The sequence below is a fragment of the Tupaia chinensis genome, unplaced genomic scaffold (assembly GCF_000334495.1).
Source record: "Tupaia chinensis unplaced genomic scaffold, TupChi_1.0 Scaffold149184_1, whole genome shotgun sequence".
NCBI classification, from domain to species: Eukaryota; Metazoa; Chordata; class Mammalia; order Scandentia; family Tupaiidae; genus Tupaia; species Tupaia belangeri.
In genome coordinates, this window is record NW_006209032.1 from 2,101,538 (window position 1) to 2,126,057 (window position 24,520).

General features: G+C 50.2%; 2 protein-coding genes across 3 annotated transcripts in view; one reads left to right on the forward strand and one right to left on the reverse strand.

Moving 5' to 3' along the window:
- The window catches only part of KIF9 (kinesin family member 9), a 40,819-nt gene extending 16,305 nt beyond the window's left edge, over positions 1–24,514 (reverse strand). The window contains exons 1-11 of one of the 2 annotated variants that reach the window (XM_006171029.3): positions 24,361–24,514; positions 23,688–23,923; positions 20,836–20,933; positions 17,374–17,539; positions 14,182–14,288; positions 11,157–11,381; positions 5,663–5,746; positions 5,483–5,575; positions 4,058–4,205; positions 2,746–2,810; positions 423–500 (exon numbers count right to left, since the gene is read on the reverse strand). In XM_006171029.3, coding sequence (XP_006171091.1) covers positions 423–500; positions 2,746–2,810; positions 4,058–4,205; positions 5,483–5,575; positions 5,663–5,746; positions 11,157–11,381; positions 14,182–14,288; positions 17,374–17,539; positions 20,836–20,933; positions 23,688–23,724 — 1,101 coding nt within the window. In that variant the 5' untranslated portion in view covers positions 23,725–23,923; positions 24,361–24,514. The remainder of the gene's footprint in view (positions 1–422; positions 501–2,745; positions 2,811–4,057; positions 4,206–5,482; positions 5,576–5,662; positions 5,747–11,156; positions 11,382–14,181; positions 14,289–17,373; positions 17,540–20,835; positions 20,934–23,687; positions 23,924–24,360) is intronic. The other variant, XM_006171030.3, reaches the window with a different exon arrangement.
- Positions 1–24,520, forward strand: part of KLHL18 (kelch like family member 18) — a 121,581-nt gene that overhangs the window by 38,260 nt on the left and 58,801 nt on the right. The window lies entirely within an intron of this gene.

A 24,520-nucleotide genomic window follows, 5' to 3' on the forward strand; every position in this document is an offset into this window, starting at 1 on the left:
ATACCAAAAAAAAAAAAAAAAAAAAAAAAGAAGGGGGCACAGACACACAAACCCGGAGCTCCCACAGGAGCCACTTCTCTCAAGGCTGGGCAGGCTGAGCAGCCTCCAGCTCACCCTCCTCTCAGTGGTCCCCTGACGTGGCTCTGGGACGGTAAGCATTGAGGCTCTCTCGTGTGGAAGCCCAGCGTATTCAGAGTTCCTGGAGCCCCACACGTGAGCCAGGTAACAGTCTGCACCAGCCCTCTCACTCTGGGGCCTCCCCTAAGGGTCTTCAGGGACTCAGAAGACAGGCCTGTCCCAGGGCAGAAAGGGACCAGCATAGGCCCTCATGGGTATCTTCGGCTAAGGCAGGAAGGAAAGCAGAAATCAGGCCGCACTCACATGCCTACCCTCCAGGGTGCTGCCCACAAGCCCCTCGGTACCTTGGCATCGTACTTTTCATTGATGGCAGGCTCGGTGGTGGCCAGCTTCATCCTGCTGGCAAAGCGCAGAGAAGACAGCTGGAAGCAGAGCAGTGGTGTCAGCCGGCACCCCCACAGCAGCCCTCTCAGAGTCCCTGCCGTCCCTCCTGCTCCTCAGGCAGTCTTGCCAATCCAGGCTGGCTCACTCCCGCAGCCCCCAGTGGGGCAGAGTGAGGCAGGGTGGGCAGGAAGTGGCCAGAGGGCACATTCCGCAGCCTGGCCCTTGGCGTGTTGGCTGGTTGCTTATCCGAACCTCCCAGCCTCTACTTCTAGGCGTCTGGGAAAGATGGACCCCGACATGAAACATCTCCAAACTGGACTGTGGGATCTCCTGACCCACAGTGACATCTGGGGAGTCCCACCAGGGTCCTGGAGGAGTGATAGGGCTGAAGGCCCACAGGCATCCATAGGAGCAGGCACTTGGGAAACAGCCCAGATGCGAGGCCCCTGCAGGACATTGGAGGAGGGGCGGACTCTGCCTTGGGGAGCTGAGTGAGACCCCAGCCTGGAGCGCCCCGGGCTGATGCCATGCTGGCGCTGCCATGAGGAGGCTGGCTTGCAGTGGAGGTGGGTGGGGTAGGCACCCTGAAGTGGCCCAGAGAAGCCCTGAAAAGGGCCTTCCGGGGGCAGTTGGTCTGCCAGAGCCAGGCAGGGCTAAGAGCTCTGCGGCTGACCGCCTGCACCACCCTATTAGACCACACGGCTGTGCAGTGCGACGGGCGACTGCTTGGTAGGGTCTCGGGGAGGCCGAGAGGGCGAGCCATGCTCGGTGCAGAGCAGCCTGGCTGGGAGAGGTGCTGTCGTTCCTGGCGGCACTGCTTCAGCATGGGGCCAAACCAGCCTCTCCTGCTCCAAGTGCAACAGCAAGAGTGGCCACGACTCCACTGGTTACACACATGCTCACACTCACACACAGTGTCACTGCATAAAGCAACACCACCAGGATCAGAGCATCTTTAAAACTTTAAGACTTCTGGAGAAGAGGCTCACTGGCTTCCAGACCCGTAAGTGCTGTCTGATGGGTGTCTGTCTCAACCCCTGCAGTAGTTCTGCTGGGCTCTGCTGGACTCTTCTGGGCTCTGTAGCTACAGTCCTGGCCGCTTCTCTGGGTGGAATGGGGTCCCCTGTCTTGGAGGGTATCTTTGCTAACGAAATTCTCAGGAGGCCCAAGCTCCTCTTCGGGGTTTCAAGCACGCTTGGCTGCGAGCTGAGACCAGGAGGTTGCTGAAAGCTTCCTCAGGGGCTGCAGCTTGCACGTCAGCTGAGCTCCCTCTCTGGCCTCCTGAGTCCCAGAGCGCCACATGTGGGGCTGGAACATTCCCTCAGGAGGTGGGATGGTCCCTAGTGCACACGGCTGGAGGCCCCATGGGCTGGCCTGCCCTGCACCATCCCTGGAAATGACCTGTCATACCTCAATGGGTTCTCCAGGTGACTGAGGCTTGCCTTAAATGTCCACACTTGAAAAAATATCTAATGACAATTCTCCAAACCTCTCATTTAAGATGTCCTGCAGCACCCCAGTGGGAGGGGGAGTCCCAGCGTGGAGCTGCTCAGCTGCGGGGACACACCTGTGTCACTGCGTCTGACCTTTATTCCTGCCTGATTCTCATAAGCTTCCCCCTTGCCCAAGCCACCTGTGTCCCGTTGCAGGAGCCGGATGTTCCTAGCGGGAGTCATGCCTTCTGCCCCACCTTTATTTCTGCAGAGAACATCTCTGCTCATCCTACCAACCCCTCAACCCCAGCCAGCCCAGGCTCACCTTCCCTGGCCCCGCTCTGGGAAAGCTCCCTCTGCCTCCTGGGCAGGTCTCTTCCAGTGGGCCTCATATTACTAAGGGCCAGAGCTCCTCTCTCTTCCTGGGCTGGAACTCAGAGGCCCAAGGCCGTGGCTGACTCATCTCCACCGAGCAGACCCCTACTCCCCCACCTGGCATGCAGCAGGTGCTTAGTACCTGTCTGCACACACAGGCCTCACCCAGAGCAGCCTGGAGCTCTGCACAAACACGTGTGATCGTGGAGAACGAGTACTCCATGCCGTCCTCCACCCCAGTTCACAGGAGCGACATGCAGGGTGTGCAGAGCCTGTGCCCCTTCCTCGGTCCAGCTCAGTGCGTGGTATCTGGACCCTGCTCTGGGCCCCCTCGGACTCACCCATCCATCTCCGGATCGTCCATTCTCGACAGCGCCGGAGGCTAGTGTGCCAGCCTCGCCGGCCTGGAGCCAGCCGCACCCAGCCCTGGCACCCAGGAGGGATGAACCCGGCCATGCTGGCCGTCTACACGTACCGTTTCTTCTAGCTGGGCGGCTTCTCCGTAGATGTTTGTCACGAGGACCATGTTACAGTTGCCCCCTGTACAGTGGGATGCAGAAGGGCCATGTACCCAGTGAGAGACTCCCTTGGAATGATGGGTGTCTGTTTGGACATTTGTGCCCCGACAAAATTCACATGTTGAAGCCCCAGCCCTCAATGTAATCGTATTTGAAGGTGGCACCTTTGGGAAATGATTAAATTTAGATGAGGTCACAAGGGTTGGGGCTCTGTGAAGGGATTTGTGTCCTTTTAAGAAAAGAAAGAAAGCAGAGCCCTCCCTTTTTCCATGTATGGAGACAGCAAGAGGGGGGCCACCAACCAGCCAGGAGAGGGCCCTTGCCTGGCACCCTGGCCCTGGGCTTCCAGCCTCGGAACCGTGAGTAATGGGTGCACGCTGTCGGCCCTGGTCCACGGCGTTTGGCGCAGCAGCCCAGCCTAGGGCAGTCAGAGAGGACACACCGGCACGCCTGAGGCAGGGAGCCAAGGGGAAGGAGGAAGAAGGGACAGAGGCTACAGTGCACCTCAAAGTGGAGCCAGGAGGGCTCCATGGCCTGGCGGTTACGAGAACTGAATCCCACATGGTCGATCATGCAGTTCAAGCCCTAAACCCTGCGGCTTGAGTAAAATGCTGGCTGCATGTGTGTGCATGTCCAAAATCCCGAAAGGAAAGAAAACCAGACGGGACTGCAGTGTGACCATCCCCACAGGAGTGCTTTCTCTGTCTCCCTCTCTGTCTGTCTCTGGTGAGTATACATGCCCTCTGGCAGATTAAAAATAAAAAGTTGGAGCCAGGAGAGAACAGCAGAACAGAGACAGGGCAGGAAGGAGCAGGGGCAGGAGGGGGCACTTGGTTTGCAATCACACGCCACAGCTGTGTCTTCAGGCCTACGCGAAGGCCTGGGGATATGGGATTGGGTACAGCCCCCACTGCTCTGTCACAGAGGCTGCAGGGGAAGGGGAGATGACCTGAGAGAGGCCCTCTGGGGGTGGTGAGGCCCTCCTGGGCTCTGCCGGCTTGTTTTGGAATAGTGGGGAAAGAGAAGTCATTGCCCACAGGGATAAATGCTTAAGGAGAGGTTCTAGGGGGTCAGCAGCATGGCGCGTTCTGGTACATGAGGGCATTGTGCCCGAAGCTGCCCTGTTGGGGTCTGAAGCCACTGTGAAGGCGCCGTGGGGAAGGCCATGCCATGGGGAGGGAGCAGACCCATTACCACCACTGGCAGATGTGCCAGGCACATCCCTCCCAGGGGACAGAGACCTCCCCACGGGTCCCAACCAACCCTCACCTAATGAGTCCTTCAGGGCGTGGGTGAGCTTGCACTGCCGGAAGGGAATGTGGTCCCGCTTCTGGTCCCCGAGGGCGATGATGGCTTGCTCCAGGAAGGACAGCGACTTGTTGATGTAGGTGGCTTCCTTCAGGACTTGGCCCTCGGACTACAAAGCGAAGCTCAGTTCCACTCTGGACCAGGTAAATAGGCTGCCCAACTGAGGTCAGCTGCCCCCCTGGTGTGGAGTGACACTATCAGTTGGCCAACTGTCCAGAGCCTCCTCCCCAGAACCTGGGTCTCCCCTTGTTGTCACGGCACTGCATTTCACCTGAGGCTACAGTGGTGAGACTCTAACACCCATAGAAACAGTGATGTGGCCAGCAGGAGCCATGGAAGTTAAGGCAGCTGGATCCCACATGGCCTACTGCACAGTTCAAGTCCTGGACCCAGAAGCTTGAGAAACATACTAGGCATATGTGCCCAAAGTCCCGATGAGAGGGAGAAAAGGACTGTGGCGTGGCCATCCCCTATGGGGGTGCTCTCTTACTTCCCCTCTCTCTTGGGACCAGCAGTTAGCGTAATGGCTATGTCGCTCGACTCCCATGTAGTCTACCACAGTTCGAGTCCCGGACCCGGTGGCTTAAAACTTACGCCGGGTGCGTGTGCGTGCTTGCCCAAGATCCCAAGAGGAGACTGGAGGAAAAGGGATTGCAGCGTGGCCATCCCCCCTGGGGGGTGATTTCTCGCTTTCTGTCTCTCTGTGTCTCTGTCTGTCTGGCGCGTGCATGCGCCCTATGGCAAAAAAAACTCTCCGAAAAAAAACCCTAAAAAATAAAAAATACAACTTCCCCTCTCTCTGTCTCTCTCTCACCAGTGAGCGCATATACCCTCTGGTAACATTTTTTAATAAAGAAACACTTATGTGAATATCTGAGTGAATATGTACAAACTCACTAGTAGAATACACGTACACATACATGCACATGTGCCCGTGCAGGTGCTTGAGCAAATAACCTGTGTACACGTGCATACAGATACACATGTGAATGCAGATGAATGCTCATCTGACATTCTTTTGACTGCTCATGCTAATACTCACACGCACATGGATATCTGAAATGTGCTCATGCAAACACTCACGTGAGCACTCACATTCACATGCAGGGGACCCCCACACTGGCGTGGAGCGCTTACTGAGTGTGGGCTGAGGGCCAGGCACCCGGCTAAGCGCTTGGGGCACTACGTCATTTAGGGTCTATGAAAACCCTGTGGGTAGGGCCCTCCCTACGTGGCAGCCACTCTACCCGGCCAGTTCTGTCCTTCCAGCAAGCCCATGGTCCCACGTGGCCTGGCCAAGCAGGTACTCACGGATACCAGATGAAAGACAACCCACTTGTGTGAGCACCATACCAGGAACAGGGCCCTCCTGCTCCCCTCACTTACCCCGGACTTCCCCAGCCTCTCTGATCCCGCTAGATCCACCAGGTTAATTTTGGAAGTGACGTACTTTTCATCTGATAAGGTCCGAGAATGAGACTACGAGACATCCAAACAGAAGTCAGACTGTCCAGGGAGTAGCTCCTGAGCCCTGCCCGCCCTGGTGATCCAAGAGCTGGCACCTACCTCTACGTAGATGGTGAAAATGCAGTGGGACCTGGAAGAGTTTTTGTTCATCGAGTGGGAAGCTATAATTCTGTTGGTTTCTCCCTGAAGAGGAAGGGAAAAGTAAGTGTTTTTAACAAATTAAAGCAGCAGCTATTCAGGTCACTTTTCAATGATACCAAGAGCTACACAAGAGGTTTCCTATCCAGGCTACCCTTATAGACTAGCGGAAAGGGAGACACACTGAAGTCTAGGTCTACCCTTCCGCCTGTTGCTGGGGGTGTGAATCAGTGTGGCTTTCTGCAAAGCAAGGTGACCGGCCTCACTGGTGCACAGACTGGCACAGACCACAGTGCTGGAAGTCACACGGCCCACCGCTGTTCAGATCTCTGAGGCTGCCAGAAACATACTGGATGCACACCCAAGAGCCCGCAGAGCTAAGTCTGGGAGGCGAGGAGTGTGGGGTGACCAGACCTGTTGGAGGATGCCCACCCCTCTTCTGTGTGAGCACATGCTATCAACAATTTTATTTCAAAAAGTTCATGAATATTGACTTAGAATTCATCCGTACATCCAACAATTAGGCAATGACCTATCTGCATGGAGGAATATCAGGCAGTAAGAAAAATGTAGCCAAATAGTTTTTACATTTTTTTCTTAGGTTTTTTTTTTTTTTTGAGAGATTTTCACTGTAGGGCTCGTGCGCTCGCCAGACAGACAGAGAGAGACATAGAGACAGAAAGCGAGAAATCACCCCCCCAGGGGGGATGGTCACGCCGCAATCCCTTCTCCTCCATTCTCCTCTCGGGATCTTGGGCACGCACGCACACGCGCCCGGCGTGAGTTTTAAGCCACCGGGTCCGGGACACGAACCGCGGTCAACTACGTGGGAGTACAGCGACATAGCCATTACGCTAACTGCTGGTTCCTTACATTTTTTTAAAGTGTTTTGATTGCCAGAAGGTGCATCCTCACCACAGAGAAGGCAGAGATGGAGAGAGGGAGTTGGAGAAGACCCCCCATAACAGGGCATGGTCACACCACAATGTCTTCTCCATTTCTTCCCATCAGGTTTTGAGGCATGCACACATGTGACCACAGTATTGTTTCAGGCTGCCGAGACTGAGATTTGAACCAAGTCTGGGACTCGAACTACACAGCCAGCCACGTGGGATCCAGCTCCCTTGACCACCATGCTACTGGCTAGCCCTCCAGACACTATTACTGCTGTGAGTTAGGGGCACAAAAGGTCTGATTTCAGAGACCTGGAGAGAGAGAGTGTGTGTGTACACGTGCATGCACATGTTTGCACACGTGTATGTGTTTGTGTGCATATTTGCGGGCTAATTCAACATCTGGTAGAGACAAAAATAACTTTGGTTTCACCCAAGGGAGGTATCTAATAATTCACATCTCAAAAGGCTGTCCCCTCTGGCAAAGGGAAAAAGAGGGAAATCTGATACAGAAAACAGAGAGCAGGGCCACTATTCCAACACTGGCACTGTCTCTGGATGGGAGGGATTAAAGAACAAAGCCCGAGAATTCACAATCACAACCTCAATGATCACATGTGTGTGGCACAAGTATGTACCACCTACTGATTCTGACACCTGTAAGCTACGTATTTGATTTGAAGAGGCCCTTGATTAGGAATGTCCCCTAGGTTCCTATAGAGAAAAAAGTCCTCTCTAAACTAATGTATGAGGGGTCTCCAAAAAGCCCACAGATGGTGCATATTAGGAAAAGACTGTGTGGGTATTTTTTTTTTTTTGAGAGGTTTTTGCTATAGGGCGCGTGTGCTCGCCAGACAGAGACATAGAGACAGAAAGCGAGAAATCACCCCCAGGGGGCAATGGCCACACTGCAATTCCTTCTCCTCCATTCTCCTCTCGAGATCTTGGGCACGCACGCAGACACGCCCGACGTTAGTTTAAGCCACCGGGTCCAGGACTCGAACCGTGGTCGACTACATGGGAGTCCAGTGACATAGCCATTACACTAACTGCTGGTCCCCGCACATTGTACTTCTGCCTCAGCTCTTTGGATGGGGGGAAGACATACTCTTCCTTCAGATGTGGGAAAGTGCATTGAAATGCCTTTTACAGTTCTTGCTTCGGTCAAAAGTCACGAAAGGACTGAACTTCATTTTGGCTGCTGCCACTTCGACCCCAATTTTTTTTTTTTTTTTAAGAGAGATTTTTGGCGAGAGGGTGTGTGGACTCTCCAGAGAGACAGACAAATAGAAAGTGAGAAATCACCCCTAAGGGAGATGGCCATGCCACAATCCCTTCTCCTCCATTCTCCTCTTGGGATTTTGGGCACGCACACAGCCACGCACAGCATGAGTTTTAAGCTGCCAGATCCAGGATTCAAACCGTGGTCTACTGCATGAGTCCAGCAACATAACCATTATGTCAGGTGCTGGTCCCAATATGCATGAATTTCAAAATCACGTCAGGCATGTGTGTTTGCATTCCCAAAAGTCCCAGGAGGAGAATGGAGAAGAAGGGATTGCACTCTGGCCATTCCCCCGGCGGGTGATTTCTCACTCTCCCTCTCACTGTCTCTCTCTGCCAAATGCACGTGCCCTATGGCAAAAACCTTAAAACAAAAAAAAGGTAGATAAAATAAATAGAATTCATCTTACGTTATTCCGTTATATAAAGTGTCTTAAAAATTAAACTCTGCTGTTTGGGAAGCATCCATGGCATGTTATTGGTGGTAAAGCCATAAAGAAGACCAAGGTAGTTATCACACGCAGGTCAGGAGGGGTCTGAGCACACGATTATTCATGATTAAAACGCTTCTCATACTTGGAGCTTCTTTTACTTCCCTTCAGCCACCGTGAGCCCACCGCATCCCCGCCTTCCTCACAGTGAAACATCAGGGCCGAATGAAGACGAGTGCCACTGCTGCCACCAGCAGGGCTTTTCTTCCCGTGCCTCAGAGAACCTGCACCCTGCATCTGTCCCCCTGAGGACACTATACGGTTTTTGAAAAGAAAACCATTTTACCGATATATATATAAATACCATAAGCTCACTGTTTTAAATGTGCAAGTTCAGAGACTTAGTAAATTTACAGAGCCATGCAACCGTCAGCACGGTCCTGTTTTCGAAAGGCTGCATCGCTCTGCAAAGTCCCCCTGGGCCTGTCGGCAGGCATGGCTCCCGCCCCCCAGGCAGCCGCTGGTCTGCCTCTGTCTCTATAGACAGGGCTCTTCAGGACGTTTCACAGCAGTGGAATCCTGCAGTCTGTGGGATTGCGACTGAGTCTCCTGGAGCAGGCTTCGAGGTCTGTCCGCGTTGTAGCGTGTATCCACGTCTACTGCTCAATAGTTCCCCACTGCGTGGAGAGCCCACGTTTAGTTTAGTTTATCCACTTACCAGCTGACAGACATCTTGGATGCTACCAGTCTTTAGCTAATAAGTCTCTGTGCACACATGTGTTTTCATTTCTCTTGGGAAGATACCTAGAAGTTGAACTGTGAGGCCTGAAGGTAATTTTTTTAAGGTTTTTGCCATATGGCCCTTGTGCTCACCAGAGGGAGAGGAAGGGAGGGAGGGAGAGAGAGAGAGAGAGAAAGAAAGAGAGAGAGAGAGAGAGAAAGAAATCAATCACTCCACAAGGGGGATGACCATGCCACAATCCCTTCTCCTCTATTCTCCTTTCATGATTTTGGGCATGCACGCACACATGCCTGGAGTGATTTTCAAGCCAACAGGTCTTGTGTGACTGAGGGTCCCACATAGGGCAGAGTGGACAGGAGATCAAACAGGTTCATAACAGTAGATGGCCTAATGGTTACATCGCTGGACTCACGTAGTCGACTACAGTTTGGATCCTGGACCCAGAGGCTTAAAACTCATGTCAGGCACGTGTGTGCGCATGCCCAAGATCCTGAGAGAAGAATGGAGGAAAAGGAACTGCAGCATGGCCATCCCTCCTGGGGGTGATTTCTTGCTTTCTGTCTCCGTCTCTCTCTGGCAAGCCCATGCGCCCTACAGCAAAAACAAAAAACTCTTTAAATAATAACAATAATAATGGGACCAGCAGGTGGAGTGATGGTTAAGGTGCTGGACACTCCCACATGGCCAACCGTGATTCAAGTACCAGATCTGGTGGCTTGCTTTCCCACTTTCCCTTGTCTCTCCCCCCGGCCCCACTCTATATGTCTGTCTCTCTGGTAAAATTTAAAAGAATGAATGAATGAATAAAGTTGATAAATAATTCTTTAAAAAATAATAAAATAAATCAAGCCAACAGGTCCTAAGACTTGAACTGAGGTTGGCCATGTGGAAGTCCATTGCCTTAGCCACCATGCCACCTGCTGGCACCCCATGGTAAATTTACATTAAGGGCCAGACAGTGGTAGAGCAGAACAGCACTATACTCTGCCAGGTAATCCCATATGGAAAGGTCCTTGGTCCCAGTCTGGAGAACTCCCTGAGAATGCCAGGAATATACCTGCCAGTGATCTGGGGACCAGCTGAAGAGTGGGGATGGATCATGGTATTAAGACCCTGCTGGGTGTGCTGTCTCTCCCTCTCTCCCTCTCTGTCTCTCTTGCTTATGGAAAAAAAATAAACAAATTTTGGAGCCGGCAGGTGGTGTGGTGGTCAGGGCAACTGGCCTCTCTCATTGCTGACTGCGGCTCGAGTCCCAGACCTGGCAGCTTGCTCTCTCACTTTCCTTCTCTCTCTCTGCCTCTCTCTGGTCAACTTCAAAAAAACAAAAGTAAAAATAACGACAATGAATAGATTAAATAATTTTTTAAAATAAACAAATTAAAAAATTTTTTACATTCAACTTTTTAGGAAACTGCAAAGTGGCTGTACCATTTCACATTCCTACCACCAATGTGTAAGAGTTCATGACTGTGATTTTTTAAAAAAATAATACACACTTGGTTGATTCCTAAGAGCATTTTTAAAAAAAAGGGTTTTGCCTTAGGGCACATGTGCTTTCTAGAAAGAGAGAGAGAGATAAGAGAAGGAAAGTGAGAAATCACCCCCCAAGGGGATGGCCTTACCACAATCCCTTCTCCTCCATCTTCTTCCTGGAATTGAGGGTATGCATGCACACGCACCTGGCATGATTTTCAAGTTTCTGGGTCCAGGATTCAAACCATGGTTGGCCACGTGGGAGTTTAGCGCCCCCAACCACCATGTCGACAACCTTCTGGCCCCCATAAGAGCTTAGATACTAAGGATGTTAGTCCTATTTTTTTTATACTGCAATTACTCATGACTTAATGTTTAGTTGGAAAAAAACATAATAACAATCTCGATTATGTAAAGAGAAAACTGCACAGGAAAGAAGGCCAGAAGGGAATTAGCTAAAATAGACATTGTTGTCTTATGTAAAACATATTAGTGAATTCTTTTTTGATCCTCTTTTTTTTTTGTACCATCTGAATTGGTAAAATAAGCACATATCAATTTCATTCTGATTACCAAAATGAGTAAATAACTGAGAGAGGGAGGGAGGGAGAGAAGGGAACCCTTCATCTCACCTCGAAAAGGAGGCTGAAGGCATCCTCCTCCTGACTTGTGAGGTGGACTGACAAGCCCTTAATGAAGACTCCTTGAGGGTTTTCCACGATGGTCATCGGTGTGACTGAGGGTCCCACATAGGGTAGGGTGGACAGGAGATCAAACAGGTTCTCGTTATAGATTTCCAAGTAGGAAACACGCACGGTGATGGCGTGTGTGGGGCGGTCTTCGATCATCCTGAACACCTAGGCGAAGATTGGACAGTCGCAATCAGGAGCAGAACTCCAAAAGCCAGTGAGAGTCGGGGAAGTGCTTACCTCAGGAGGGAATGTCAAGGAGCGCGAGAGATAATTCCTGTCCCACAGGAATTTACAGTCTTGTTGGTGTGATGACCACCACCAACAGTTATCATTATTAGTCAACTGGGTGATATTTATTACCAGGTGATTTTTTTTTACTACATATAAAATATTTTATTACAAAAATCTCAATTGCATGACATTTCAGAGGGAACAGAACATCTCCTATAGTCTCTTTTTTGCCATTACCCGGAAGAGACTAGTAAAGGGTACCGATGAACATGATTACCTCATGCACCATGTGCTGAAGTTCATCAGGCATTAGGCCCTCAAAGAACGACAGCGTCAGAGACCAGGTAATGTTTTGGAGATTAACAATTGTACATGCCCAAGAAGCAGAGGCATGCTGAGTGGAAAGAACTCTGAAGCAAAGATCTCTTGTTCTGTGGGTTTTCACCATTATACACCTCTTTCAAGTCTATTATTTCATTCCTCGTAACTCCCCTGTGACTGAGGTAGGCAGGTGCAGTTTGAGGAAGGTTCTATGCAATAAAATAATTTATCTCTGCTCACTCAGCAAAGCCAGAACTCAGCCTCTTCAACTTTCAATACTTTCACCGATATTTATCAAGCAAATGACTTTGGACAGGCTCTTCCCTTCTCTGGATCTTAATTTTCTTATCTGCCAAATGGGGATTCGGGCTGGATAGCCCTGAGGTCCCACCTTCCTCTAAGGGTTTAGCTCTGTGATGTCCAGAATGGGGGACCCTAACCACAGAGGGCTGCTGAGCACTTAAAATGTGGCTGGGGCAAACTGAATAAATTTTAAACTAAATTTTAAAGTAAATTTTAAAAACTGATTCTCAGGCCATCCAGTGGTGTGGTGGTTGAGTGTCTGAATCCACATAGCCAATTGCAATTTAAGTCCTGGATCCAGTGGCTTGAAACACACACCAGATTCATTCATGTGTGTATGTGCCCCAAATCCTGAAAGGAGACTGGAGGGAAGAGATTGTGGTGTGACTGTCCCCCATGGAGGGGTGCTTTCCTAATCTCTTTGTATCTCTCCAGTGAGTACATGCGCCCTCTGGCAAATTAAAAAACAAAAACAAACAGAAGCTCAATTATCGGTATACTTTGTATTTATCTTCCAAACATAAAGTTTGGAACAACTTGAGTATATAAATCTACTTTCAACTCTGAGTTTTATGAAATCTAAAAAGAGAGGACCAGCAGTTAGCGTAATGGCTATGTCACTGGACTCCCATGTAGTCAACCGTGGTTCGAGTCCCAGACCCAGTGGCTTAAATTCACACCGGGCGCATGTGCATGCATGCCCAAGATCCTGAGAGGAGAGTGGAGGAGAAGGGACTGCGGCGTGGCCATCCCCCCTGGGGGGTAATTTCTCACTTTCTGTCTTTCTCTGTTTTCGCGTGGCACGCTGCCCATGGAAAAAACACTTTAAAAAAAAAAAAAAAAAAAAAAAAAAGGTTGAGCATTTTTGATTAATATTTAGTGTCTAAATTGAAATGTACTCCAAGTGTAAATTATACACTAGATTTCAGAGACTTCGTGTGGCAAAAAGAATGTAAAATACTGATATCTCAATAACTTTGTAAAATAATTATTTTATTTATTATTATTATTTTAATTTGCTATAGGGTACATGTGCTTACCAGAGAGAGAGAGAAAGCGAGAAAGCAAGCTGTCAGGTCTGGGACTCAAGCCGTGGTCGGCCCTGTGAGAGTTCAGTGCCTTAATCACCATGCCACCTGCTTGCCCTTTTCAATAATGTTTATATTGATTATATATGAAAATTATTTTTATATATGTTGAGTTACACAAAATATATTGTTAAAGTAAATTTTACCAGTTTATGTTTACTTTTTAAATTCATATATGTTGAGTTAAACAATATATATTGTTAAAGTTAATTTTACCAGTTTATGTTTACTTTTTAAATGTGGCTACTGGAAAATTAAAAACTGCACTTGTGATTCACTTCTATTTCTTTCTATATTACATTATATTTCCTACTGGGTTGCTATTCCTGAGGTACTTAAGTACTGACAGTGGGACGTTAAGGAGATTGCTTCAAACACTGGAGTGTGGATGGTTTATATACTAGTGGAATGTCTGTACTTTTTACTGAACAGGGCTGGAAGACCACAAGATTCTTTCAGGGAAAGACCTTTGCCTCCTACCTCCAGTCAGACGGTCCTTAGAAAACCCAGGCTAGTGTGCCCCTAAAGGAAGGCCGTTCTGCCCATCTTCAGCTGTATTTCCCAGACCCCCGGGGCTGACGGAGCCCTGAGAGCTCAGGTCATGCCCCGCTGCTTGCCTTTGCTCTTTCCGGCTTCATGAAAGAAGCGAGGCGGCCAGTAGGGAAGCTTGGCCCAGGTCCATACTGCCCTCGTTAAAACCAGGAAGGAGCGTGATGAGGACCTCCAGAGCCCTAATTACAAAGTGCCAGCCCGTCAGAGCAGTCAGGGCAGCCCACCCCACTCTCTCCTACAGATGAGGAAATAGGCTCGGTGTGGACGTGGGTCTGAAACCCAAACTCCTGGCGTTCTGAGGCTTCCGATCCCCCCAGTTCCCTGCCATGTGTATGCTAGCCAGTCTCTGGCAGCAATGCAACTCCTCTGAGGCCCTGCGCCCACTGCCTCCAATAGCCAGCCTGGGATTGGCAGCATCTGTGGCAGAGAGGAAACCTGTGTGGCATCCCACCCGTGGGCCCACTCTCTACCTGCTGCAGAGCACGAGGGAGGATCCCCCGACGCTTGTAATTCTCAGTAGTCCCAGTCATGGTGTATGTCTTGCCAGCTCCCGTCTGCCCATAACATATGATAGTGCCTGCAAACATTTTAAAATACGTCTCATTGGGACCAGCAGTTGGTGTAATGGCTATGTTGCTGGACTCCCGAGTACTTAACCACAGGTCGAGTCTTGGACCTGGTGGCTTAAACTCATGCAGGCATGTGTGCATGCGTGCCCAAGATCCTGAGAGGAAAATAGAGAAGGAGGGATTGCGGCGTGGCCAAACCCCCCCCCCGGGGGGGTGATTTCTCACTATCTCTCTGTCTCTGTTTTGTCTTTCTGGTGAGCGCCCTATAGCAAAAACCTCTCCAAAAAAAGAAAACAACAACAAAAGTCTCGGTGACATCCAGGAAAGCAGCTCCAAGGACAGCCCTCCCACCCTCGGCATGCCTAGTGCAAGCCAAGACTCTTGGCATGAAGGTGGCCCATGGGAGCAGTCTCAGAATTGGGAATTCCACCGCGGAGACGGGCGGGGGCAGGGGAACGGGGACAGAGACGTAAGTAGTCAAAACGTGGACATCCGCCCTGAACCTGTGGTTGGCATCGTGCTCTACTGCTCTGTTCACCAGGAGCTGATCTAGCCCGAGGCCCGTGAGAGGTGCAGGGGAGCTCAGAGAACCGAGAACAGAGGGACTGGCGAGCTTCCCGAGGTGAGGACAGAGGTGGCAGAATTACGCTGCAGCCCTTCTCTAGGGTCAGTGCCAGGGTCTTAGGGCTGGCAGGAAGCATCCACTTCCCCCAAGACACAAGAAGGGCTTTTTTGGGGGGGAAGGGGGGAGGTTTTGCTATAGGGCGTGTGCGCTCGCCAGAACGACAGAGACAGAGAGATGGCGAGAAATCACCCCTCAGGGATATGGCCACGCCGCAATCCCTTCTCCTCCATTCTCCTCTCGGGATCTTGGGCACACATGCACATGCGCCTGGCATGAGTTTAAGCCACCGAGTCTGGGACTCGAACCACGGTCAGCTACATGGGAGTTCAGCGACATAGCCATTACGCCAACTGCTAGTCCCAGAAGGGCTTTCATAATCTCTAGGAAGAGAAGGAGCAGGAAGGGCATTTCCTGTCAATGGTGAGACTTCCTTGTAGACTCTACAAGTTGCTGCAGGACCAAACAGGGCTCCTAGTCTCTCCCATGCAGCTTCCAGAAAGAGCACCGTGAGCAGGCCCTGTGTGGTCTTGCCCACCACGGTGGAGCGCTCATGTGCACCTCTCACCACCTCAGGCCCATCATCCCACCAGGCTCAAAGGCAAGCCATACAGTCATCCCAGGCTCCAGCGCCCCTCTGCTCTTCTTCCCTGAGGCACTCCTGAGCCCAACCCCACCCCAAAGGCCATTTTTGAGTATCTGAACAGCCAGGCTGCCCTGACCATGCAGGGTCTGGGGTGCTGGCCTTTGTCACAAACACCCTGGTTCCTGGGACTGCTGAGCAGGTTTACAGCAGGGATCCTTTTCCGTATCAGAGGGAGGGAGCGGGAACCGGGCCTTCACCCGACAGGACAGGACGGAGTCCCTTCTGCTGAGACTCAGAGCCTGTCCGTGGTTTCACATGACCCAGTGCCCAAGACTCGGCCTCCTAGAGCCTGTTCCTGTTTCCACCCCTCGGGGCCACACCCTGTAGGGAGTCGTGAACACCGATGAGAACATCCTGGGGTCGGTAGGCACTGCATCTGTGCACCCCAGGCAGGATAAATGATGACGTCTGGGCATCCACACTCACTGGACTTTTAAGTAGAAAACCTAAAACTGGCCAAACAGGGACCGCTCTAGTAAGCAGCCACCAGATGGCGAAGTCTACAAACCGCTATCTTCTTCAGGAATTTTAACCTTTTTAAAATTTTTAAATAATTTTAGTCTGAAGTAGTCTAAATGAAATACACGAAATTCCCAATAAAGCTATTTTTAACTTAAGAAAATCAAACTCTGCTCAAGTGTTAGTGATAACATAAACAATCCTATGCTAGAATATGAGCAGTACATTGACTGTGCTGGAGGAACGCATGGAAATTCCTCCTGGCAGGCAGATCAGGAAAAAACTGGACTCCAACGAAATCACCAGAAAGGCCCATCTTCAGGGACCAGCAGATGGCATAATAACTATGTCTCTGGACCCCCATGTAGTCAATTGCGGTTCGAGTCCTGGACCCAACAGCTTAAACTCATGCCGGGAGCGTGTGCATGTGTGCCCAAGATCCCGAGAGGAGAATGGGAGGAGAAGGGATTGTGGCATGGCCATCCCCCCCGGGGGTGATTCTCGCTTTCTTTCTTTTTCTGTCTGTCTGGCGAGTGCACAAGCCCTATAGCAAAAACCTCTCCAAAAAAAAAAAAAAAAGGCCCATCTTCAAAACCAGTATTTGAGAGATTTGACCTATAGAGAGCCAGAGTCTTTTTTCCCCCTATGGGGCATATGTGCTTCCCAGAGAGAGAGAGACATACAGAGATAAAGTGAGAAAGCACCCCCCAGGGGGATGACTACACTGCAATCCCTTCCCCATTCTCCTCTTCAGATTTTGGGTGTGCATGCACACATCCAGTGTGATTTTTCAAGCCGTGGGGTCCAGGACTTGAACTGCACAGTCAACCATCTTAATCGCCATGCCACCAGCTGGCCCAAGCCAGTATTTTTGTTTTTAAGAGGTTTTTGCTATAGGGCGCATGCGCTCGCCCGACAGATAGCGACAGAGAGACAGAAAGCAAGAAATCCCCCCCCCTCCCCTGGGGATGGCCATGCGGCAATCCCTTCTCCTCCATTCTCCTCTCAGGATCCTGGGCACACACGTGGGCCCGGCATGAGTTTTAAGTCACCAGGTCCGCGATGTGAACCGCAGTCGAATACGTGGGAGTCCAGCGACATAGCCATTACGCTAACTGCTGGCCCCCCAAGCCAGTCTTTTAATTTTCCTATCAAGGTCCACTCAGAGGACACTAGATCAAGTCATACCCACAATGTCAACAAGCAAATAACACATTTTCCACCATCACAACATGAAAACAGACAAACATACAAATGTTAGTAAGTGAGGTTGTATTTTATTTCGTTCACTATAAACACTTGCACCTCTTCCTCAAGGGGGCTCTTCAGGTGCTTAGCTAAGACAAGAATTAATTAACTAAATTACCATTATAGCCATCGAGGGCCTGGGAAACAACATCCTTTGCGACTGTCTCGTAAACCAAGTCCTGGGAGGCATTGTGGAGAACGCCGTCCACCTTGAACGACCAGTCTGTCTGCTGATTGTTGACAACTCCTCTCCGACTATCTTTTTTTAAGTGAATATCAATGCTCTAAGAAAAGAAAGAGAGAATGTTATTAGTTAGGAAAGCAGTACCAAAAAAAATCACTGATGGCCAAGGCCTGACCTGAAGGATAGAGGACGTGACTTTGGGGTACAGAGACTACCATGTGTGGGCGCACACTGTAGACGGACTCTTTAGGACAGGAGAAGGTCACATGACCCTTATGGTCAAAAACCTAGGAGGCCAGAGGACGTGCTAGTTTCAGTCCCTCTCACCCTAGTTTACTGGGTGCTGTCTTGGTTCCCCCAACTATTATATGGGGTCAGGCAAGTCTATCGTGCTCTTATTAAACAATAATTAGATACTTTTGATAAGTACAGGGAGGCCTTCAATCAGGCCAGAGGGAACAGTGAGCTTGGTGACAAAGGCCTGGGCATGGCCCCATCACTTCAGTTAATGGCAGTGTGGGCGCCCTCAGCTTTGCCCTGGGGAGGGCATCTGCTTCCACACACATGCTACAGGCCAATGTGAGTAATGAGAGTGAGCTACAGGAAAAGCCTTGGGCTTCCCAGGCAGTTAATCCCCAGTGCAAGGGCAAATGGAGGGTGCCTGACTAACTTACAGCCAGTAGAACTTTAATGCCTGCACCTCCACGCAAGCCACTGTCAGAGTAGCCAGCTTAGGGACACACCAGGTAAGGACAATGGTAGATTCCGATCTTCCTGATGCGGACTGCTGTAAACAGACTCTTGCTGAAATCTTATACTGGCTGCCCTAATCCAGGAGCCAGGATTCAGCCACGAGGAGGAAGATTAAGACTAGGAAAAACAGGCCGAGTCCGTCCACACATCACACGCTCTGTGCTCTGTGTGCAGGAACCACAGCAAGCAGGCCATGTTCCCACAGCGGTGCCAAAGTCCCTTTCCGACTGCTAGGACCCTTGAGGCTTTGCCAGTTCACCCTTGAATCCATATTTTTCTCATTAAAAAAATTATTTACTGGGGGGACCAGCGGGTGGCATGATAGCTAAGGTGCTGGACACTCCCACATGGCTAACCATAGTTCGAGTCCTGGACCTGGTGGCTTGCTTTCTCACTTCTCTCCCTCCCTTTGTGTCTCTCTCTGGTCAAATTAAAATAAATGAATGAATTTAAAGAAATTATTTACTGGGACCAGCAGTTAGCATAATGGCTATGTCACTGAACTCCCATGTAGTCGACCGCGGTTCAAGTCCTGGACCCAGTGGCTTAAACTCATGCTGGGCGTGTGTGCGTGCATGCCCAAGGTCCTGAGAGGAGAATGGAGAAGGGATTGCAGCGTGGCCATCCCCCCTGGGGGGTGATTTCTCACTTTCTGTCTCTTTATCTTTCTCTGTCTCCTGGGAGTACACACACCCTATAGCAAAAATCTCTCCAAAAAAAAAAAAATTATTTACTTAATTTAAAGTTTATTTACTTCTGCCAAGAGCAAGAGAGAGAGACAGACAGACAGACAGACACACACACACACACACACGCACACTTACAGGTATCCCCAACAGGGTCTTCACACTATGCCCTTCACACTATGATCTATGCCCGCCCCCACCAGGCCCAATCACGGGCACACATGTACATTGTGCATTCAAGTAGGTCTCCAGAAGTGAACCCTAAACCCTCTGGTGGGGGTCAGCCTCACAGAACGTGTGTCACTGCCATGCCACCATCTACCCCACAGTCCCTTTAAAGAATGTCTCAGTGCTGCCATAGTAAGGCTGTATGTGTTTGCTGAATGAAAGCACTAATATTCTTACGCTGTCCTAAGCCTGTCATAGGTGTCAGAAGGAATCGCAGGACACCGGTGAGGGTCGTTTCTCTTTTCTAAAAGAATTATTGGGACCAGCAGATGGTGTAATGGCTATGTCACTGGACTCCCATGGAGTCAACTGCAGCTCGAGTCCCAGACCCGGTGGCTTAAACTCATGCCGGGACTGTGTGTGTGCCCAAGATCCTGAGAGGAGAAGAGAGAGGGGACTGTGGCGTGGCCATCCCCTCTGAGGGGTGATTTCTAGCTTTCTGTCTGTCTCTCTCTGTCTTTCTGGTGAGCGCATGCCCCCTATAGCAAAAACCTCTGCCAAAAAAAAAAAAAAAAAAAAAATTTATCTATCATCATTATTATTATTTTTAAATTTACTATAGGGCATATGTACTCACCAAAGACACAGAGAGAGAGAGAGATGAAGAAAGAGAAAGCGAGAAATCAAGCCTCCACGTCTGGGACTCAAACTGCAGTTGGCCATGTGGGAGTCTGGCGCCTTGACCACCACACCTGCATGCCTGAGGGTCAATCTTTCTATTTTTCTTGATGAGGTTCCCCACACTGTTTGATAAGTGTAATAGTAACCAACTCAAAACAGTCTTACTGTACCCCTGGGAGATTACTGATGGCAGATCTGGCTACCAGAAAGTCTCGTTTGTGGTGTGTGTGTGCAAGCGTGTGTGTGCGTGTGTTTTCAGTCTCACTGTGTGATGATCCTCCTGCTCCAGCCTCCAGAATAGCCTGAGAAAAAATGCCTGCCACCATGCCCAGCTTTTTCAGATGAGCTGGGATGTGAACTTGAGCCTCCCTTGTGGCCTCAGCCTGCTGAGCTACCATGGCCAATGTGCACTACCACAGTGTGGCCTAAGCACTAGAAAGTTTTCTGAGTGTGGACAAGTGTCAATTTTTTCCGTGTTAGATACAAGGACAAAGTTAAACTTATTAAAGTCGAAAATATTAAGAGATAATTAGGCACCAGCAGGTGACATAGTGGTTAAAGTGCTCAACTACCATGAGAAAGTGAGAAAGCAAGCTGCCAGGTCCAGGATTCAAACCATGATCAGCTATGTGGGAGTCCAGCTGCTTTAACCGCTACTCCACCTGCTGGCCCCCAATGTCTTTTTAACAGCATGGTGAGGTTGTGGTTTGGACTTTATGAACACTGGAGCCAACGTGAACTTTTACCAACCCTCTCTTGGTCTTTAAAAGCTATTTAGTAGGGCCAGCAGGTGGAATGGTGATTAAGGTGCTGGACTCCCACATGGCTGACTGCAGTTCAAATTCCAGACCGGCAGCTTGAATATCATACTGGGCACAAGTGTGTGCATGCCCAAATATCAAGAGGAGAATAGAGAAGGGACTGAGAGGCATGGCCATCCCCCTGTGGGGAAGTGACTTCTCACTTTCCTTCTCTATGATAAGCGCACACACCCTATCGCAAAATCTAAAAAAAAAAAAAAAAGGTTGTTTGGAATCAGGGTGTTGCTGCAGCAAGTGGGGACACACAGAGGCTCAAGCAGGTGGGCACCAGCACGTCCTATACTTACTTTGTTGTCGTCTCCATATCTGATCATTTCGTGAGCAAAGTCGTCGGTGGGTCTGACACGGACAAATGCGTGAACTTTCTTCCTAGTACCCATTCTAGCTAGAGAGAAGAGAACAATGAAATATTCAGTAGTCATTGTTAAAGAACAACAAGGGGGATGGGTCATTCACTAAGGTCAGGACAGAGTGATGTGCAATCTGTTTCTTCCTATCCCTCTGAGAGCCTGTCTTTCTTTTCAGCCTCAGCACTTCAGTGTTCCACCCACAGGGCCAGGCTCAACCTGTACATGCACTCCCCACTGTCTTAAGCTTTCAGGTGCTTCATTACATACATTAATGACAAAGGATTAAATATTAAGAGAAAATGCCAAGACATCCATGGAAAGTTAAGTAAAAATTTATCTGCAGGGGCCAGCAGGTGGTGTGGTGATTAAGGTGCTAGACTCCCACATGGTTGACTGTGGTTTGAGTCCCAGACGTGGTGGCTTGCTTTCTTACTTTCCTTCTTTCTCTCCCTCTGTGTCTCTTTCTGATGAGCATACGTGCCCTATTGCAAACTTAAAAAAGAACAATGATAATACTAAATTAGATAAACAAATACTTTATTTTTAAAGAAAGATTTTTGTGAGGGACCAGTAGTTAGCATAATGGCTATGTCGCTGAACTCCCATGTAGTCACCCTCAGTTTGAGTCCCCGACCTGGTGGCTTAAACTCATGCCAGGCGTGTGTGTGTGTGTGCGTGCCCAAGATCCGGAGAAGAGAATGGAGGAGAAGGGATTGCGATGTGGCTATCCCCCCTGGGGGGTGATTTCTCGCTTTCTGTCTCTCTGTCTGTCTGTCTGGAGAGCGCACGTGCCCTATAGCAAAAACCTCTCCAATAAAAGAAAAAGAAAAAAAAGAAAGATTTTTGCTATAGGGCACATGTGCTCCCGAAGAGACAGAGAGGTATAAAGCAAGAATCACCCCAGGGGGACGGTCACACACACTGCGGTCACACCGCAGAGTAGGAGCACGCACACCTACTCCCGGCATGAGTTTCAAGCTGCGGGGTCCAGGACTCAAATAGCAATTGGTCACTGTCACACAGGAGTCTAGCGCCTTAACCACTACGTCACTGGCTGGCCCCTCAAAATGTATTTTTAAGTCCTGTATTATAAAAAGAAAAAAAAAAGCTCATATATAACAGAGATTTCTTCTTTTAACTAGAATTAAATTAAATTGCTTATATAACTCATTACATGTAATCATCTCAGAGAGGTTCCATGGGTGTTACCTGACAAAAATTATTCCAGATTCTTAAAATATTAATGTCCTTCCATGTTTTCAAACACAACTCATGGTGACCACTTGATTTTCTCTTACAATTACGTCAGCCACCATCAAGTGGCATTGAGTGACTTTATAGAAGCAAGTGATATAGGGGCTGGCCCTGCCTTGTGGCCTGCAGTTTCAATGCTGTGGACAAAATAAAACTGATCCCCATTCCAAGCCCTTCGGATGCCAAGTCAAGTATGCAGACACAGCACTCATAGGTGCTACTGTAGAGGGTGGACACTTTCTACACCGAGTCAGGATTTCACGGAACCTTTTCCTAATCACTGTGGATCACACAGCTCTTTGGATTTCTGAAAGATACTGGGGTCAGCGAGGACCATGACTCGTCCGACTTCAGTCCTAACATTTCTGTCTGCAAAATTGAACTCTGGGGGCAAATGCCACATGTAGCTCTATCATGAATGTCAAACTGAGGAAACTGACAAAACATCTCATCTTCTGGTCCAGTTTGAGCTGTGTTATGGGGAAGCTGAGAGTAGAGGGAGGTGTGTGGTGTTTTTTTATTCTTTTCCGTTTTATTATTATTTCACGTTTTTGGCAAAAGGCATGCATGCATGCTTGCCAGAGAGAGACAGAGAGCCAGAAATTGAGAAATCATTCCCCTGGGGGGAAGGTCACACTACAATCCTTTCTCTTCCATTCTCCTCTCAGGCTTTTGGGTGTGCATGTGTGTATGCGTGTGCAGACACACACACAGAGTGTGAGTTTCAAACCAAGTACAGGCCTAGAACTATAGTCAGCCATATGGGAGTCCAGTCCTTAATCACCAAGCCACCTGCTGGCCCTGAGGGAGATGTGGGGTTTTTTTGGTTTTGTTTTTGTTTTTTTGAGAGGTTTTTGCTATAGGGCGCGTTTGCTCGCCGGACAGACAGAGAGAGACAGAAAGCGAGAAATCACCCCCCAGGGGGGATGGCCACGCACAATCTCTTCTCCTCCCTTCTCCTCCACTCTCCTCTCGGGATCTTGGGCACGCACGCACACATGCCCAGTGTGAGTTTAAGCCACCGGGTCTGGGACTCGAACCGCGGTCGACTACGTGGGAGCCCAGCGACATAACCATTACGCCGACTGCTGTTTTGACGCAAACATTTATAATCAGTTTCTGAAGCTCTGGGGTCACTCTCCACACAGCCCTGAGGGTCCATCCTCCTGCCCGGTTCAGATGCTATCCAGCGTGCTTTCTGAACGGGACCAGGAAGAAGTAGGGGAGCTCTGGGAGAAGGTGCCCAGGTCTGTCCCCGAAAGCCCCACTCACAGACAGCACAAGGGTAGCACAGACCAGCTCAAAGCATTGCCCTCCCCACAGTGCCTTCCCTCCTCCCCTGCAATCTGCCAGCATGCGCATGCAACCTGCTCTTCCAAAGGCCCTCCCCATGCTCATGCCATGGCCCCAAGCATGCCAGGAGCCACGCCCACTTGCGACAAGCCTTCCCGATGAACCACACTGCCTGTGAGCCCGCTACTCAGCAGCCTCTCAACACTCCGACAGTGGAGGCCCCCATGCCAGCTTGCACTTACTGAAACACTGCTTGTTATCGTTCTTATGCCGCTTCATCGGAGTGGGTTTCAGCTCCCAGATTAAATGACAAGCTCCTTGACGGCAAGAACTGTGCCTCTCCCCTCTTTGAATCCCCCCACAATGCCTAGAACAGTGCCCAGCACAGAGCAGCGGCTGGAGAAATGGGGGCTGGCGGTGACGGCTGGAAGTCAGAGGGCAGCCCAAGCTCCACGTGTGGATCCATCCTCGGTCACTACTGAGAGAGAGTCCCGAGGGGCATATGATGTCACCGTGCTCCCACACTACCTCCTCCCCAGCGCTTCCATGAATGCACTTGGTCTCCAGGTGCGGGAAGCCATGCTCCGACCCTCGTCCCTCTCCCTCAGGACCCTGTGCGGGGCGCCATCTCCGGCATTCCCTGTGTAGGAGGGTCTGTGAGTGGCCACCAGGACACAGTTCTGAGAGGTTGGCAGTGTCCTTTGGTTTGGGGGCAGGAATCAACAAAACTGCCTCGGAGCACCTCTGAAGGCGTGACTGGGTGGGGCGGGTCCCTAACTTGCCCACTCTCACCGGGAGCCCTCAGCGGCGGCAGCTGCAGTGGCAGCATCTGAGCGCAAAACACAGGGTCCGCCTGAACCAGGCCTTGGGCTGCACCCAAGACGGGCGTCCAAACTAGCGGTCTCCTGTCCTCACCCAGCGCGCTGGGCCCAGGAGCAGCGCCCGGGCGGCAGCGGCCCGCGGGCTCGTTCGCGTCCTTCTCTGGAGTGGTTTCCTCATCTGTAAAGCGAAGGGCTCGGACTGACGATCCCGAAGCCCCCTCCAGTTCGGAAACGGACGAGCGCAGAAGGGAGCA